The 20,106-nt window shown below is 34.4% G+C and overlaps 1 protein-coding gene across 2 annotated transcripts in view; it reads left to right on the plus strand.

Moving 5' to 3' along the window:
• Positions 1-20,106, plus strand: part of LOC118263180 (probable cationic amino acid transporter) — a 155,510-nt gene that overhangs the window by 106,401 nt on the left and 29,003 nt on the right. For both annotated transcript variants that reach the window (XM_035575020.2, XM_035575026.2), the window contains exon 10: positions 3,836-3,960. In XM_035575020.2, coding sequence (XP_035430913.1) covers positions 3,836-3,960 — 125 coding nt within the window. The remainder of the gene's footprint in view (positions 1-3,835; positions 3,961-20,106) is intronic.

Raw genomic sequence — 20,106 nt, forward strand, 5'->3', positions numbered from 1 at the left:
AGTTTAATACGATGTAAAATTAACGTTATCATTGTAATTTCAATACTTAACCTAAAACTTGTAAGCACGTGCTCGTGCGCCGAGTCCTATAAATACGCCCGCACTGTAGGCAATCGAGGCAGTTGCACTCCGATCGCCGTACAGTACGGACCTCCCTGGGAGTTGAATAAACTAAGTATACAGTGCTCGTGGAGTTTTTCTAAGTCCCAAAATGGGTGACCATTGTGAGAACAACAACTGTGACGTCAGCAATGATGACGTCACACTTTTTCAAAACACCACGGAGATTTCTCCTTCGTCATCAGAAGTGGGATTGCAAGAAGCCCTTACCCCAGCCGCTTCATCATCAGCTCTTCCACCTGATCAACTGGAACGAATCAACAGCCGCAAGTACATCAAAACCACGACCTGGAGAGTGAAAACAAGCCACCAGAATAAACAGATAAGTATTGCATGGTTAATTACTCTTTTCAAATTACAAAAATTCTAAATTAAACTCCGAGAACTCTACGAGACCCTCCGAGAAATCTACGAGACCCTCCGAGAAATCTACGAGACCCTCCGAGAAATCTACGAGACCCTCCGAGAAATCTACGAGACCCTCCGAGAAATCTACGAGACCCTCCGAGAAATCTACGAGACCCTCCGAGAACTCTACGAGACCCTCCGAGAACTCTACGAGACTAACAACTAATTTATAATGAACAGAAATCCTTCTCAGAGAAAATACTTTCTTTGCCTACAGGTAATCACATCACAACATAACAAAACCAACGAGAATCACCGAGAACCTACGAGAATCACCGAGAACCTACAAGAATCACCGAGAACCTACGAGAATCACCGAGAACCTACAAGAATCACCGAGAACCTACGAGAATCAACAAAAAAATCAACGAGGCTGGTGCAGAGCGCGCACCGCCTGTCAGTATGGCCGTGTCGGCGCAACCACATCAACTATTCAGAGAAAGTAGAATAAGTTTGGTTAATTCACTTGATTGTCCTAAAAATCAGTTTATTAATCATCAGTTGATTATTTTAAGTTTAATACGATGTAAAATTAACGTTATCATTGTAATTTCAATACTTAACCTAAAACTTGTAAGCACGTGCTCGTGCGCCGAGTCCTATAAATACGCCCGCACTGTAGGCAATCGAGGCAGTTGCACTCCGATCGCCGTACAGTACGGACCTCCCTGGGAGTTGAATAAACTAAGTATACAGTGCTCGTGGAGTTTTTCTAAGTCCCAAAATGGGTGACCATTGTGAGAACAACAACTGTGACGTCAGCAATGATGACGTCACACTTTTTCAAAACACCACGTAGATTTCTCCTTCGTCATATATGAATTGTAATTAATATTTTAAGACTTTGGAAAAATGTTAGGTGACTTACTCTTTAGATTTATTAAAAAAATAACAAAGCATTTCATTCTGAAATATAAATCTCATTTTTGAAACCTCAAATTGAATTGTTCGTCAATTATTATTAATCTAAATAAAATATAAATAGATAAATAAAATATAATATTAGAACTTAAGTATTCTCTACTACCAAGACAGTTGCCAAGAAAAAGCTTTAGAAGCAAAAATAAAATTACGCACGATACGATACGAGTCATACTAAAGTACTACTTAAAATTTCCCTTTATAGATGGTATTTTGTTTGGAGCTTACTGGATCAGATCAGATTACCTGAAAGGGTCAATGTTAATACTGTTATTATAGGACCAAAGTCTAGTCATTCGAAGCCTTAAGTATCAGAAAAAATAAAAATACTTTTGGTAATATCGTTTTATTTAAAAGTTTGATCATTCAAAGTATCGTTTAGACATTTGGATGTTTGTCCATCAATTACGCTGAAACTACTTAATGGATTACGATAAAATTTGGTATATAGACAGTACTGATATGAGCTGACTTGGGTGATAGGACTTTATATTGAATTAGGTGTTCCTGTAATGATAGTAGTATTTTGTAGTAATAATAAATAAATATTCTATGGGAACGCGGGCGAAGCCGATGGTGGAATCTAGTATGTAATAATTTGAAGCGATCCATTCCTGTGCAATATTGGTTTCTAGTTTCTAGGTAGTAATTAGGCTGCCATTAATTAGCGAAATTCATGGGTGGGTGGAAATTCGAAATCCAATAATCGAATATTACGGTTTATATTTGAGTATACGAAATTATGTCCGACAGCGATGAGCATGTATTTAATAGAGTGATAAATTGCATGACACGAAATGCAACTGTTTACGGCTGGAATAAATCGCACGGCTGCTGCTTTTCCTGCAGCAAAATATGTTTCAATCTATTAAACCTTTACGCTTCTTCTCAAGTAACTGGCACTATATTGTGCACTATTGTAGACGCACACGGCGTTACCTTCTCGGAGGCAAAGCATTTTATAACTAAATACTTTGCATTTTAAAAAGAGCAACGTGTAAAGGATATTTTGAAACTGTTAATCAATATGGATTTGTCACAAACTGAACTTGACGAAATATAAGCGTGTGATAGTTTGAGAATAATACGTACATTTTTTATTTTTTGTCGGAGTTTTATTAGCCGATTTGATTTATTATATTATAAATTTTCATTTTAGCTTTTAAAGTTCTAAAGTTTATACTTTTCATTAAAATAAATGTAAATAAAAGTGTTCCTTTATTTACATTTATTTAAACTCATTAATGCTCACATTAAGTATACCACAATTTCTCATTAACTTCAACTACGTCGAATACCACAAATGCTTCGCGCTTCATAAGTATGCTAACCTAGAACCCAACGTCTTTGCAAATCAATTATTCGTTCCGAGTAATTTCTTCATATAACCGAGCGTACAAAAGCCGGATTAAAACGTTTATTTAAACATGGCCTACACTATGAACTTATTCATATTTAATACTTCAACACGCTGGCGTGACAAACATCTTTTCAGGAATCCCTTTTAAGAATTGAAAATTTTCTATGAAAATCTAAACGCGAGCTGATGTAACGGACGACCGCTTTGAAAAGTGTTCGCATAGTTGAAGTTCCCGTTTGCGAACGAGGAACGTGAACGTGGATAAAACGGTTTTTACAGATAGTAAATAACTTTGGAATACTTTGATGCTGTGAGTAACATTTTTAAAATTTTCGTTACACTTAGCTTAAATATTTTGTGTAACGTTCTTACAGATATTTTTAACGCAATTTTTATTTTAAAATGAGTATGTATGTGCAAGAGAGTTGTACCTACTTGCAAAAAATACAATTATTATAATAGTATATACAACAATGCTAGGCACATATATTTTCTATATATACTCGTAAATAATAAATAATCTAACCTACTTAATACGTAATATTATCTCTACACCACCTTGAGCTTAATGGTTATGTTCTAAATTCGGTCAGGGACATATTTCTACACAGTTGATGATGGTGCAAGATGCGCCGAGCGACCCACTAACAAGTTTATAACATTTAAGTTTTCTAGATAACGAATAAATCGTTGACTTTTTTAATGATACGTAGAATTTATAGAGCTCTAAAATAATCATTGATTATAGCATCTAAGAGCACTTTTTTTTTTAATAATTTTGAAATATATCAATGAATCAAAATAACATACATACTAAATATTCTAAAAGTATTCCTTGATGTTGAATGAAATCACAACCTTTTTACACGAAAGCCTATCTGAATATACTTTTATGTGCATACAAATATAACTAACCTAACAATATTACACGGGACATTACATTTTGTTTATAGCATAATCTTATTAAAATAAGATATTCCTTGGTACCTTAGTTTTCTCTAATGGCAAAATTTTCTCTTTGTTCAGACGACTGGCTGAGGTCTCCTTCAAAACTGGAAGCCCCTCTTTCGCGACTATATGCGGTGGTATTGGTGCGGCATTCGTGTCCCTGATCGTGCAACTTGAAGTACTGGTGGAAATGATGAGCATCGGTAAGTACTGACATTTTACAGGTAATCTTCTTCATCGTGATCGTAATGAACAGACCTTGGAAGTTCACGACTGGACTATCATATGGGCTTTTTCTGCTGGAAGGATTTGCTATCGCTTTACAAACAAGTTATCGATCGAAATTTAAAGTTTTATCATAAGACGTTCGGTATCTATTAAATATGTTTTGTCGTCTCTTGACTGAGTCTTATGATACCAGCAAAAATAACAGGGATGGTGACTCAAATGATTGCAAGTAGTAGATATGTATATAGTCTCCAGTAAATTTTCCAGGTTAGGCAAAGTATTATGAAAGCTTTTTCAGTTACGATCTTAAACAAAGTCTGAAAATGTTTGAGTTACCGCAAAAACTCTTCACTTATCTGCGTAGTGTCTTCCGCAACTTGGGGCCATTAGACGAAGTTTTATTAAAAAGGTATCGTTTTTCTCGTCATTCTTTAGCCTTTTAAGTTTCTTGAGATCTAAAATGGATTCCGTTTCATGATAATACTAAAGTATGCCAATATATTTTGAGATAAAATTACTTCGGATATTTATAACAAACGTAAAATAAAAATAATTATGGAAAGTGCTACAAAACACACTTTGCCAGCAATAACAAATGCATAAAGCTATACTTTATGCATTATTAGACCAGTTCATCAAATGAACAGAGACGAAAAAGCATCTACAATGCAAGTACAAAATGTGCCATTGAAAATTCTCACAAGAAACAACGTTCTAACGCTCTAAAACCTTAAGTTAGAAATACGCGTATTTTACTGCAGCAATTACCTCAACTTAGTTCCCAACAAGTAAGATACTTAACTCCGCTAAGTGAGACCAAATAGCTCTTAGCTTGGAATTGTATACAATTCCACCCGTTACTTAATTTACAGCTTAGTTACACTGTAGTGGACACTTGCCACCGTTTCAAGTTACTTCAGAGAATATTCTAAATTGGTACTACAGTAATGTTATAATGATTTCGTACTTTCGGAAATTGACTAGTGTTATATAGTAAACTTTTGTAACATGATTATTTCAAACCAAAGCAAAATCTTATTTTTTCTAATATTGCATTAAACATACATAAACCACAACTATATCTCACTGATGAGGCATATAAATAAAATCTAGATATCAATAATTACCAGTACAATTAAAGAATGCAACAGAAAATGGTAATAGAATTCCTTAATTATCCAGAAGCATCGTAGCGGCGTAGCAATCTCGTAGCAATCTGCTACGCATACGTAGCTCGGCCCAGGGCATAACTTAATTAGTGTTCTTTTCTTTATTTATGGTTGTGTTGCACATGAATAAAGTTGTTTTTTTTTTTTATAAAAGAAATTGATTGTGTGTATTTGATTACTGCGCATTAATTATGGAAGGGATAAATGTAGATATTAATATTGGATACGAAAGAATGATGTTTTCTTAATTGAAAATTGTGATAGGTTGAATAAACAATCTGAATCGCAGTACCTGTGTGACATTTTTTCATAAACGTTTAAATTAGTTTTTTGTCGATGTCGAAAATTTTACGTATTTTCGATCTGCACCGGCATTATTTATCACCGGATCATAAAAATGACATTTTATTACAACTAGCATCGGCTCGTATCATACGATTTTACAAGAGCCATAAAATTAAAATTTTTGCCCGAATTTATTGGTTATAAAGAAATAAAATTGTATTTTAATTTAAAATGACTGACACAACAGATCGATTAGTATAATGTTAAAAAGCAATTTAAATATTTAAAATTAAGTGTTTATATTTTCATAAGGGATGGGGAGACTTAATAAACCAAACCCAACAATTATATTATAAAGTACCGTACCAGAACCAGAAATCGAATAAACCAAAACTACAATACTTTGCTCAACCCAAAATCCGTCAATAGTTTCAATTCAAAAATGTGTCACGTTTTTTACAGTTGTTCTGTGTATTGTAATTCCTTTTTTGCAAATAAAATACAAAAAGACTATCAGTTGATTGTTTTGTTAACAATCAAATATTTATTTTTCGTTAAACCACAAATTGAATTTCAAGTTTCGCTGACACCAATTTAAAAAATAGGCTTATAAAATACCAGTTGGATAATGGCTCGACTATTTTAAACCGGTCAATTTAAAACTATTAATTTAATTGTTAACAATTACAAATAATTGCTTTAACACAGAAAACAGATATTAATACTAAGTTTACTTTATTTCATTTGGTTAACGAATGCCCCGTTGGCAATATGTAGTTTGTGTTTGTTAGGCAGATAAAGTATTTTATGGAGAGATTTTGGCTATAAGAACACTCTCAATTAATATGAGGCTTACATTAAATAAGATTATAAGACAGTATTACTCTGTACATGCACACACGTACCTAAATGCCTAAACTTCAAGGATATCCATGAAGCTATAAAGGTATGAAGTTTCATACATCATCCTATCGCCTTTGAATATTAGATCAATTACAGATCCTGTGTAAGCACTCAAAGCCATACCTAGATCAATACCGTATTCCGTTGAAATGGCTCTTGCCTCTCAGGGATGTGGTTTCCACTAATACCCGACCATTAAACCCATATACGATTATCTTGCAAAATTAATCAATATCCCTACTATAATTATTAATCACAGCTTCAGCACCAAGTGTATTCTAAGCTGATTATTCCATACCCAGAACTCACTTGGTTGATTAATCTATTGAATTACTAACAACGTCTAGTTAAATTGTCAGTTGCACTGAGAATTTCTGAGATAAAATGAAATGAACCGCGCGCTTGTGAGCTAGTGAGATGTAAATGAGAAATAGATGCATCGTGGTTATAGGGGTAGATTTCCATCTTATGAGCTTCTTAAACGTGTGTTTAGTTTTGAAGTTTGTTTTGAGTTCCAAATAACAACCTTTTCATGGTTAAAGAATATTGGTAAAAAAATATTTAAATATGGCGACTGTGTAGTTTATGGCAAATACACTAGTGTAGAGGAGACTTATAGTTCAGAAGTGGACAGTCACGGGTTACTAATGATAGTATATCGTTCGCTGATTCGGTGTTACCCGCTCTTTATAAATGCAACTCCTTTAACATTAGTTAAGGAATTATTCTCAATTAGCATTACGGCATGTGCTTTTTAGATTATCTATATCTTTTCATATCCAAACAAAATAACAAAAATAGAACTACAACCTATAAAACTAAAGCTGTATTATACATTGAATTTGACGCCAACATTTTAATTATTCATACTATTATTTTAGTCAAAGAAAAATAAAAGTAGTATTAGTAATTTTGTCTATATTTTGACGCACACTACGTTTCATATTCAGACCATGTATCTTCAACGTGCTACGTTCTTAGCCACGAAATCTAATTATTATCTGCGTACTTTGAACTGAAATACTGCACAGTTTACAAATGCGATGCAAGTGCGTAATGCTTTCGGCTGTATGTCTCAAATGGAAGGGAAAATTATATTAGTGCCTTCTCATACCTTCTGGACACACATTGCATACATGCAGGTTCATGGTTGCACATGTCAATTTGAAGTGATTTCAGTGTTTGAAATTGTGACTAGAATAACTGTGCAAAATATCAAGAATCTTAAATGCAAACCTTCGCGTGTTAATAATTCTTATTTTATTTTTATTTTCCGTGTGACTATACTCATTATTCAGCGACAATAATATGAATAGTGAAATCCATTCATTAAAATATGAAATATCTATGTGCATCCTACTATTACGAACACAATCATATTCTGCACATTCATACTCAACGTGCTTTGAAATGGCAAAAGGATTGGATGCAATCCTTTCATTCCTACATGCATTACAAGACGACATATTCTTGTAAAGTCGTCGAGATATTCTTATTCAGCGAGTCACGGAGTATTGAGTCGTAGTACATATAATTCTTGGGACCGGTAGGTAACTAGGTTACATATTATGTACCCCCGGTCCACGGCTTGTTACAATAAGGCTTGGTACAAAAGAAACGTCGCTTAAATGTCTCCTTGAATAATGTCTATCTACTCTTGATAGCAGCTGCAAGAATGAGATTCGAAGTTTGTTTGAATGTAGACTATAAATATCGTTGTCTCATTACTATGTAAGGTAGATAAAAATGTTTTCTGTCTTCAATATTGAAATACAGTTTATTAAAAATATGATAGCATATTTGCCGTGTATTTAAAAAAAATGATGTTACAACTTGTGATGTGTTATATCTTATTTTATATAAGCCGATAAACTGATGAAAAAAATTTCAATTAACGAATTCAAAAAGTTATTGTCCAGGCAATTTTTCCATACGATGCACTATGTATGGCAATAGTTAGTTACTGACAAAGTCCGGTGAATACAGCTGCTGGGACACGAAGCTTCGTGGAATAGTGCCAATATAAACGCAGCAGACCGAACAATTACGTTGCCTGCGTAGGCCAGCTCGTAGCTCGTAGCTAGTTACGTAGCGCTACGCCGTAGCTTGTTAAGGTCAGAAGTTATAATTTCATTATTAAGGACAAAGCCTTAGTTAGCAGATAATAAAATGGAACTAATGCTTTATTCATCGCATTCTAAATTAAAACAGAAATACGAGTTTGATTTTCTTTCTCACTCTAACAAAACATTGTTATAAAAAAGCAACTCCACAACACATTTACAAACAATTTTCACTATCCAAACAACGTATCCGAGAGTAAGATATTTCAGTATTTACTTTACAGTAGCAATATAAAAGAGAGTGGTTTAATAAAAACGTCGTTTAAACTTTCTTGTAAATAGAGTACGTGGCTACATTGGTGCTCTCGGTAACTTAATACGTTCGGTAAACCGTCCATTGATAAGTTTCGCAAACAGTAGCCTCGAAGGACTCGATGGCCTGAGAGGCCAACACTCACAGTTCACCTACCACGGAAGTAAACGTACCTTTCCCCTGAAACTGAATGAAAAACTCAATTATTGATTCTCCATTTGGTTTTTATTGAAATTTGTGTGATGTTTTCACAAATTATTGTGTTGTGTTTAAACAAATTATAACAGTAATTGTAGAGTATGTTACACGCTATTGCAAATGTTATATTGTTACACATTGTTGTATAACGTTATATAACTGCTGTGTGGGAGCACCTTTTAACTGCACTTTCATTATCTCTTTCTTTCCCTACACACATCAAAAGTAGTGACCAAAGCCTCACTTGAAGAAAGCCTGACCTACACAAATAATATAATTTATTGAATCGAAATTAATTAATTTATTTAAGTGGCGTAAATAAATATTAAAATAATTTCAATAATCCCGCTTATTCAATAATTCAATAGTCTATAAATTAAATTTAAACTACAAATAAATGAAACTTAAGCTTGTTAAAATATAAACTGGTTACAGAGTAAATAAGAATGCTGTCAAAATCAACAGCAGTTGCGGTACAGTACGTGCGACTATTTGCTAGCAAGAGGTTGTTTCCACAACATCAAATATTGCATGTTGCATTCAATTGAAACCTGTGTATGAATAATTCAGTATACTCGTTTACCATGCCCACGTGTGATTTAAATTTTGTATTTGCAATGAGAATATTGCATTGCATCGAATTTTGATTGTGACTTGTGAATATAGTAGACTATTACAAATAAATAAAATCAAACTATGATTATATTATTCAAAATTCTTGGTGCTGACAGAGTACGGTACATTACCTCTTGTCTTTTCGCGTCAGTTTTAAGACCCCAAAATAGGACTAAAGATAATATTTAACATAGACCGCGAAAGCCGCGCTCTCTGATGTAGCTGCACAGTTTAAACTGCGATTGCCTACCCTATCTGCGAAGCGTGGAGATTACCGTAAACTCTCTTATGTAGATAAGGCCCATTATAATCCAAAGGTTAGTATAGTTACATATTTACTAAAAAAATTATACTGTACACTTAGTACGAGTTTTCTTTATGTTTAAAGTAATCGAAACGAAAACGCGTTCGGCGCTCTGATTGGCTTGCTTGAATAAACCAACCAATCTAAGCGCAGAACGCGTTCTCGTCTCGATTACTATTTAAATCGTAAAGAAAACTCATACTAAGGGTACTTACTGATTATTATTCCAACAAACCATATAATATTTACGAAACAATCCATGAGTCTACTATACATATATTTCCCCACGTGTAGGTAAAATTTGAACGAGTTTCCCAATTCATTCGTTTACTTTAACTTAATTTGTTATCGTAATCGGCTTCCACGTGGGTTGTTGGGATTAGTGGTCGCTCGGACGGAACGCGGTATATCGTGATGGGTTACACGTTGGCGTCTCAAGTTAATACCTGGATTCAACTAGTTTATACAGCTTCGTATCTTATAGTTTACCCTGCTATTACGCTGCAACATTTTAATTTTAACTTTGCACAAGATAGGTTGAAATAAAAGGTTTAATAACGTTTTATGTTAGCATCTTTTCTTGTTTGCGTGGTAAATGCTGGTATTTTTCTCAGACTAGATCGATGTTAGATTAAGGACGTAAATAAATTATTTTGTAGACTGCAATGTATTCGTGTTGCAAATGTTCTTGGGCCTCATTGAGCGTTTCATCATTATCATATTAGCAGCAAGACATCCACTGCTCCCCACATAAGCCTCCCCAAATGACTTACAGTTAGGCTGATGAGAAGCGCCCTGCATCCAACGGCTCCCTACGATCTTAATCTATCCACCTTTTGGGTGAACGGACGACAACGGTCATTGACCTTTTACTATCAGACGTATAACTACAGCTAATACAGTGAAAAAACATAGTCACAACTGATTACAAATTCTTAACTCAGAAATTATACAAAAACTTTTTTGGATACTTCAAAGAAAACAAAAAGAAATGAGTTAATTAAAATCTTAAACAACGACTGTGCTGTCGTCTAACTCGGAACGAATCGGCCTCCGGTGGGTTACGGCCCGAAAAGTCGGACCGGTGTCGGAAACGGCAAGAAACGCAGTGACCTACATACAACAGCATCAGATAATCTTCACCAGCAAACGAGAAAGAAGACGCCACGTTAAATGATGCTTTATCCCACTTTTTTCTTATAGTTCCCTTTGTTATTGTAAAAAGAATTCTTAGTAGTAGTTTCTATTGTAAAGCTTTTGCAAACAATGCAAAAACTGAACGGGTATGAAGTTTTCAATCTTTATTTTGTTTGAATATCTTAAAGGATTGCGGTTTCTAGATTAATATTTTTAATTTAGAACCTTATATACTTATAAGATATTAAACATTATTGCTCGCAAATACGAATACATATACCACTATGTAGTGGTATATGGTACCTCAATAACATAACCTTCTTTTTATTCCCTGAAGTATAAACACAATGTCACATTCACCAGTAGCCAATTAACAATACATAATTATACGCTGCGGATTCCAATAGCCTCACGAATAAAAGAAGAAGTATAAAACTGTTCAGGGATTGATCATTTCCTGTGCCCGTCCTGCCAATTACTTCAGGTTTAATTGGATGGATCGTGTACCTTCACACAGAAAAATGACGACGTATTCCGAAACTGATAATGACAATACTTGAAGATTTGGGACTAAATAAAACAAATCCATTTTTAAAATGTCTAAAAATTCTTAATTCTTAAAAGTATGTACTTTAGACTTAACCATCGTGTACTGAAACGTGGATTCACACGAGACACAATGTATTTTCTATTGTGTCTTATTTAACAAGAGGTTAAGTCCTAATAAAATTAATAAGAAAACAACACTTAACTTAATATAGAACCACTATTATTAATAATACTATTTTATTGTTTAAAATATCGTTTTCTTTGGTCAATGAGTGACTTTGGACAATCAGTGGTCTCATTCATAAATTCAAAGAGTGCTTGAGTTCAAAAGAAAACGTACGGAGGATTCTTTGCCGGTACACTTATAATAAAATGAGTGAGAAAACAATTCGTCAGAGCTCTCCCGAACCGATATTTTGGTTCCCTAGCCATTTGAACCTTCATAAATATGACACACTGCTCATTCGCTTCTTTCATTCATAGACTTAAAATGTTTTATAGCAAATTTTACAGTGGATAGATAGGTAAAGAATTATGATGACTAGTCTGTTACTATCCAAATGCTAGACAAAGTACTCTTATCACACGGAGAAGGAACTACTACAGTTACTCAAAGTGGACTGGAGATTTCAAACTTAATAAAGTTGAACTTATAAATTACATACATTTCAAATAATAAGTTCAGGTTATGTACCTTACCATATTTATTTTAGGGCTTTAACGTGACCAAAATACTCGAAACGTAATACTCGATGAATATTAAAAACTTACTTTTCTCACATTAAACACAACTTACCAAAAGATTGGTCCTCTTACTTAAATTCTTTTATTTCACTTAGTTGAAACAAAATATTGTCACCGAAGCAAGATTAAGATAAAATCGTTGTTACAACTGGAAATGTGTTTGGAACCGCGAACCGCAGGTTAAGCCGATTATCCTTCAAAATATTCTTTAAGTCACAAACTTACAACATTTTTACCGATTACTGTAAGCCCTTCTGCCGAGATTTATACTCAGTAGTGTTTGAAATATTAAGTACTTCAAAGTTTATTCTACAAGCAACTACAAAATAAAGTCGCTATTTATTATGCTATACTTATAATAGGTATTTATTTTAAGCTTTAGTTTAACTATAAATATTGCATCGCACGTAGTCGGCTGTAGGATTTCTGTGTTTCATGGATGGTAGTCACATTATGTGGAAAAGAAGCTTTGGCCACTCTGTGTACTTCTTTACTTTACTGAATTATAAAAAAAAAAATATTATATGGTCACTTTGTGAATCCATTGCCTCATTGGTTGAGTGGTTGCAAGTGAGACTAGCGGTTCGATTTCTGGAACAAACTTGTTAAGCGTTTTTCGGTTTTAGTTTCTCCTTAGTATTCCCTAAGGGGTAGGCAGAAGGCGTGACGATACAATATAAATTCATTGCTACGAGACATTTTATAACTTTTCCCTCACATGTTTTTAATTAACCAATAAGACCAGATAATTATATTCCCAACCAAACTCCGCCATTTGTGCTTTCCAAATTCATACATTCATAATAAACTCGTACGAAAGCCACAAATTACTTAATTTTGCATCAACATTAATTTTACATTCGAAATATGAACAACGTATCAATTTCGAAATTAAAACTTCATTAAGCTTATGTCTTTTTAAGCAGCGAGTACTAAAGGGATTTTTATAATTTTGTAATTATTTAAGTAACATAGGTATATAGGCAGCTAGTACACACAGATATAAGAAGTTACATGTACTATGTAAGAGCACTCTATGATAAACCTGGACCTATTAAATTGTGATCACCAACACATTTGCCAAGTGTGAAGTTATGACAATCCGGGCGTCTCATGTAAAGGAGGCCGTATGGTATTGATACCTATATTGACGCAATTTCATCAAACACCAAAAAACCTTAAGAACAAAGATAGCTTCTGGATTCATAGAAATGTATAAACAACATTTTATATATGTAGGTAGGTTAGTGTGTATGCATTACAAAATAGAAAATGCTACTCGTACATACGAAACATAGACAGTAGAGTATTGTGAGTCGTCCAAGAATCGAGAGAAACGCTTTATTTAAATGGAATCGAGTCTCGGACACCTGCGATACACTTAATCATAAAGCGCTCAATACAAGCTAGAAGTTATTTGAAATAGAAAATGTAACAATATATTGATACGGCATTAGTCTAACTCTAAAGAAAACTCATACTATGAACTACCTTTCAACTTTCAAGTAAGGGTGTCTTTTAAATTTCTGGGTTAAATAACTCTCTATATTAATATATGGAAATATACATTTTTGGAAATCATACTAGTTATTAGACTGCCTCGTTGGCCGAGTGGTTGCAAGTGCGACTGCCGGGCAAGGGGTCTCGGGTTCGATTCCCAGGTCGGGCGAAGTATTACTGGGCTTTTTTCGGTTTTTCGAAAATTTCTCAGTGGTAGCACGGAGTCTGGAAATGTGCCCAGTATATGGCGATAGGCTCACCACCTATTACATGGGACTTACAACATAAATTGTGAAATGTGGGTGTACATAGGCATTATGTGCCATAATGTGCACCTCTGCCTACCCCTCCGAGGATTAAAGGCGTGACGATATGTATGTAGTTATTCAGTAAACAACACGATGCAGCGACTGAATTTACACCTTGTATGGCAATTAACTCACCATCTATTGCATAGGACTTAAAACAGAATTACCAAGAAGTGGGTTCCACACATGAATACATATGCTTACCCCTTTGGGAAATAAGAGACTTGGTGTCTACTAATATTTTCTTAAGAGGAAAGTCTAGTATAAACTTAGACTTCATTTCCAGGGAATCTAGTTAATAGCACGTTTTATGACCCCTCCAACGTCAGGGGAATCATTCCACTTACTAGTGATGCATGCAGAGCACAGGGACTAGTAAACTCAAGTTAACTCATATCTGGTATATAAAATAAACATGGCAGCTTGCAAACTGCATAGTTAGAGCAATGGGTAGTCAACGACTAGCGGATTCGATTTGCGGACGGAGCAACTTTTCGTGTGATTAACGAAATTTAAAAAAAATTGTGGCTTCGAGTCTGGATGTGAAATTGTATGTTTGTAAACACACCCACGACACTGGAGAAATTTTAGTGTGGGGCAACGTTTTAACAAAACTGTCTCGCTACTAGGTATTCTAACCTCTACTACTTTTCTAACTGACTCCGAAGCTATGAGATATGGTTCAACTATGCTTTGCTATAGAGTATAGTTTCTTCAAGATATATCCTTCACCTATATGGTTGGGGTGTCTGAATAAACTAAGACAGTACGAATTGTAATGATTTTTTTTTTTCTAACTAGATAAACGCTAACCACTTACTAGATATATCGAAGCCAATACTACATGCCTTATTTAAAAAAAAAAATGAAAATGTTTATATTAAGTCTTCCTAAGTTTGAAATTCACAGTCTCATGGTTGAATTGCAGGTAAGCACGTTAAACTCTGGCTACCACATAACAAGATAAATAGCAATATCAAACCATTGACCACTCTGTGGTTGAATATCGGACGTATTTCTCGCAAAAGCCACTAGAGGTAATACGCGCTCTATGGCTGTTCTGACCACAAATCAAAATGTATTTGAGATATTTGCATTTCATAGATCAGGTTATGGTTGGGTTATAAAATCGCTTAGTATAACCATTAATAAATTAGGCATTATTGTATAAATGTATGCTTCAAACAATTTTATTTTAAGATTTTAGTTAACACAAACAATATTAACAAGAAAAAGTAAAATGAACTGTATAAAATAAATGGCTTTATTATTTTTAATTATAATATATCTTACGTTACTCAAAGATTTTAGTATTTTATTTAGTATATTATTTTATAAGTAACACAAGACTCATATAATTATTTATTTATGAAAAGATTCCTATCCCTCATTACAAAATATTAAAATATTTTTCTCAAAAAACAAATTAAACCTTGAGATCAGCATTCCAAATGATTTACTGTCCTACGATGGAACTGTACACAACCACCTGAGTACCATCTAAAGAGAAGTTATAGAATAACCTGACGATTAATGTCTGCCAGCCTCCCCTCGTGAATACACCGCTAAAGTCTAATATCAATCATCGTCATAGCATATTATATAACTGTAATAATATTTTAATTTACCAAAAGACGGACGAACGATATTGTTATTCTTTAATCGCAGTGTTTGTTCAGACCATCAGACCTCTGATACTCGATGTTTCCGACTCCAATACTCTCACCTGCCATGATTTTCAACCTTATAACAATTGAAGCTTTGCCAAGTGAAAAGGTTACCTATTGACATACGTAACTTTTTAGAGAGTGGAGAGTGACCTCTCCAATCCACTATCTCTACACACAAACACACTACCATAAAAGCACTTCTTAGCAGCGCTGTAGAAAAAACCAATCATACATTATATACCATCGCCTATATTTAAATTACTTATGTATTTCTCTAGTTTTTCTGACATTGGTAAGGCGAAATAAAACAGTTTTAGTATGTTATATTACTATTATAACTAAGCTATTCGTTTTCTAGAAGGCAAAGCAAGGCGAGAGGTTTATAAACATAAAATTTAAAATATAGTTATAACAATGGTCCTTAATAAAATTTTATATTTGATAAAATTAATTAAAAGTCAAAGTCCAGTGCTTATTAATTCCATTATGAGTCACTTTTGAACATAATGTAATTTTAGAATTACCCCATTCTCATTCCGACGGCGATTCTATAGGAAACCGGTTTCCTTTGAAAATGTTCACGAAACTTTGGGCATTAAGTAAAAATTCACTTTGTTTGAAAGATACGCGAAAAATGGGTTGTACGGTAACAATTTTGTTTGTTAAAAAAGTGGGGTATCGGTGAAACAGTGACCTGGAACGTCAGCCTGTTTGACGGGCAATTTATTAACATGAATAAAAGTCAAACGGGCTCTCCCGTTGTTTTGAACGTGGTTTATTGTTACCTGCGGACTTTCATATGAAACTTTTTACTCAATTTTAATTAAACCTATTTGCTGTGTAACGTTAGATAAAAATAAGGTCATTTTTTGTTTATGTTAGGTCCTAAATTTTGTAGGGCGGGTTGAAAGACAAACTTACTGTTTAAAATGCTAGCTAACTACAAAAAAGCCCACGCTGTTACCAAAATTATTTCATTAACTATATGAGATGTAATAGAAAGGTGAAATAATAATGCCAGTTCAAAAAGTATGGATCTAAAAACATTATTTTAGTTATGACATCCTTCAAAAACAAGTACCTACTAAAGTCTTAGATGTACGTATTCTAATCTACTTTCTTTTTGCTATACCATTATGAATTCCATTCATTGATTTTTTTGTATAACTTGCCATCCACTCACCATTACAGGTGCTTCTATTGTCAACTTTAACAAAGGAAAGACGTCAATTGCAAGGCACATGGTGGGGTGCAAAACGTAAGCGTAATCCTGATCCAATATACGTTCAATTCTTGTCGCAGTTTCTATACCACCTGGTTGTTAACGCCTAGCACCTAGCCTATCGTGCTGCCCTATTCATGACTCGAACTATAACAACCTTCCAGTGAAAGGATTGGGAAGTGGATAGTTACTATTCTTGGTCCATACAGATTACTTCTCTACCTATCTTACTACCGTATTCAGAGTTATTTAACGAAAACTATAACTTTTCCTTAGTAAAGATTTTGTTCGAATAAGGACCTAAGGACTGGGTTAAGTAATCATTAAATGACTCTAAGTACAACGGTTAGGTTAGGTTGTGTCTTGTGTCTAATTAGTAATTACAAGATTTCAAGTCACACACAAAAGCTTAACGTACTTGTCCATTTTCGTTGAAAAATATTCGAACAATCTACAGAATTAAATGATAAATTGTGATAGACAAAAACGTATTTCATGGTTACTCCCAAGGCCTGCGTGTTCATGGTAATGAAATAATCGAAATCTGATAACCCAATTAGAATTAGGCAGTCAACAAAAGAATCGGAAATACTCAGAAATTAGACTTGTAACTTTAGCTACCAAAAAATAAAGTAGCCTTACATAACAAGTGATAGCTTATATAAATGTAAAACAAGAATACTTATATAAGGAAATGTCTTAGCTGCTGTTCTATGAAAGAACGTTACGAACGTTCCATTACATATATATGTAGATTGAAGTGTTATGTACACAGACGTTTATTAAGATTTTCACTAGTAAATCTTCTGTCCTCCTAAACTTATAACAACACAATTTTTCAATAAAACTTACCGACACATACATGAAGCCAAACACTTACATCTCATGTCGCACTTTCGATTAATCGGCCATTACAAGGCAGTCAATGAACTTTCACTACAGTAACAAATTAGTTACCTGTCAATGGAGTTACGTTAATGTCACTCGAGTTTCGATCGTACATCGGTACCTGTCAGCGTTGTCTGGTTCCGTCAGGTATCGTCAGGTAACCTATCTGACAAAGTGTCTACCTGACAAGTAGGTGAAACGATTGTTTCCAATCCGTTCACGTCATAGTAGCCATCAGGCTGTCGTGACGTCACTTAGGTTTATATCAGTTTGCGTGTTCGTGCTCAGTCAGGCAACAGGCGACACCGCGCCGCGACACACACGTAGTAACAGTCACGTACTGAACGAAATAGAGGGAAACAAAATGTAAGATTGACGTTTGTTATAGTCATATTTCAACGGTTGCCAGACCTTTATATTCGTGAAAATCGGTATTATTGCACGTTATGGTCGTGTAATGTTTTAATAATATCAAAAATCCATTTTTCTGTAGTATTAAACATGATTATTACAAAACGTGGAAACAATCCAATATAAAGTAACTATCGAGTAAATTTTAAACAATAAATCCTTAATATTACATAACAACACTACATTTTATAATAAAAAAATATGTAAACCAAAATTTTAAAACGTGGCTGATATTTCGCAAGTCATATATTCGATATTCGAGTCCGGAGTAATAGAGCGAGCTTATTTGCTATCAACCGAGCACAAATCCTTACTTGGAGCCGCCACGCGCAGCATCGATGGAACATATATTTCTTGATTTATGAGTTTACCGGACTGAAATGACGCTCATATTTCTTTAAAAGAAGATTTATAGAGGCAATGTTGAGCCAACCAAGAGTATATGTTTAATGATACGCGTAAATTGATAATAGACAAAAACATGAGGCTGTTTTTCAAAGACAAATTGAATGCGATGGAATATTCAACTCTCTATAGATGTATTTTCAGTTCTAAATTGACAAATTATTCGTAAAACATAACACAAACGGAACAGACAATTCCAAAAGTTAAACTTCCCCCAAAACGTCGGTGCAAGTGTAGCACCGGCACTGGGCTGACACAATTAAATATTGAATAAACGGCAACAAGTTGTGGCAACACTTCCCGCGGTGTAGTCGGCAACACTGCCTTCCCTACAGCTTAGTCGAGGCGACGGTTACGGTTGACCGACCTCAATGAAATTATTCACAGACTTTGGATATTAAGATTTTAGGGAATATTATATCCGCTTTGATTACATATTACGCGCACATATCAATGATTTGATCAGATTATGTGAACAGGGAGATGTATTTAATGTTATTGGATGTATTATGTGAAGCTTATAATTTTAACTATGACTTCGAACCAATTTACGTTTAGTTTCGTAACGTTGTGAAAATAACGACCACTCAAAAGTTACAAATTGGCCATATGACAGTAAATCATACTTAAACGGGTAAATAAGCATATTTATATGACGTTGATATGGTCCCTAAAGCAGGTTAGTCAGAAATGACGAGGACGCTCAAATAGTTTATAATCTCCGTCTGGATATGGGCACCGTTCCAATTGGCTACTATATAATACGTCTGAATGTTCACAACATGGGCCGCAACTAATCTTCGTCTCACGGTTTATTCATGTGAGAAATCCCGAAGCACACTCCATGCACTTAGGAACATGTAGATCTCCTGTAAAGCGACCTACCACTTTCATGTTACGCCACTGAATCTTTCATGAATAAAAAGTGAAATTTATTCAAACGAAAAAATGTATGAGGCTTTTTGTATCGTAGCCGTAGGTGTGAGAGGCGGTAAATCAGTGAGGGGCAGAAAATGTGTTACAAATGTTTCATTAAAAGTATTTACACACGTTTGTGGGAACATTATGTTTAAAGCGATGTTTTTGGATGTCGATAGTAAAACATGGACAATATCTAACAACATTGACTAAAAGAAACAGCAAAGGAAATAAGCGACATGAATTAAATAGTACTCCTTGAACGCGTAATTTAAAACAAACAGTATTTAAAAGTTGATCGGGTAACGGTCGGAAACTGGATACATTGTGATTCTGGTCGGGTACATTACGGTATAAAAGAGTAAAGACAAACGAGGGCTTGGGAGGAGGACCCCTCTTTTTACGAAGTACAACGACGACGGTGAACAACAGGGAAAATTGAATTTTTCAACACCTCTCAGGAAGAGGATCGCGTAGCAAAGAAGCGAGAACAGTTCTTCGTTTGTATATAAACTTTTT

This window comes from Spodoptera frugiperda, chromosome 25 (genome assembly GCF_023101765.2).
Source record: "Spodoptera frugiperda isolate SF20-4 chromosome 25, AGI-APGP_CSIRO_Sfru_2.0, whole genome shotgun sequence".
Lineage (NCBI taxonomy): Eukaryota > Metazoa > Arthropoda > Insecta > Lepidoptera > Noctuidae > Spodoptera > Spodoptera frugiperda.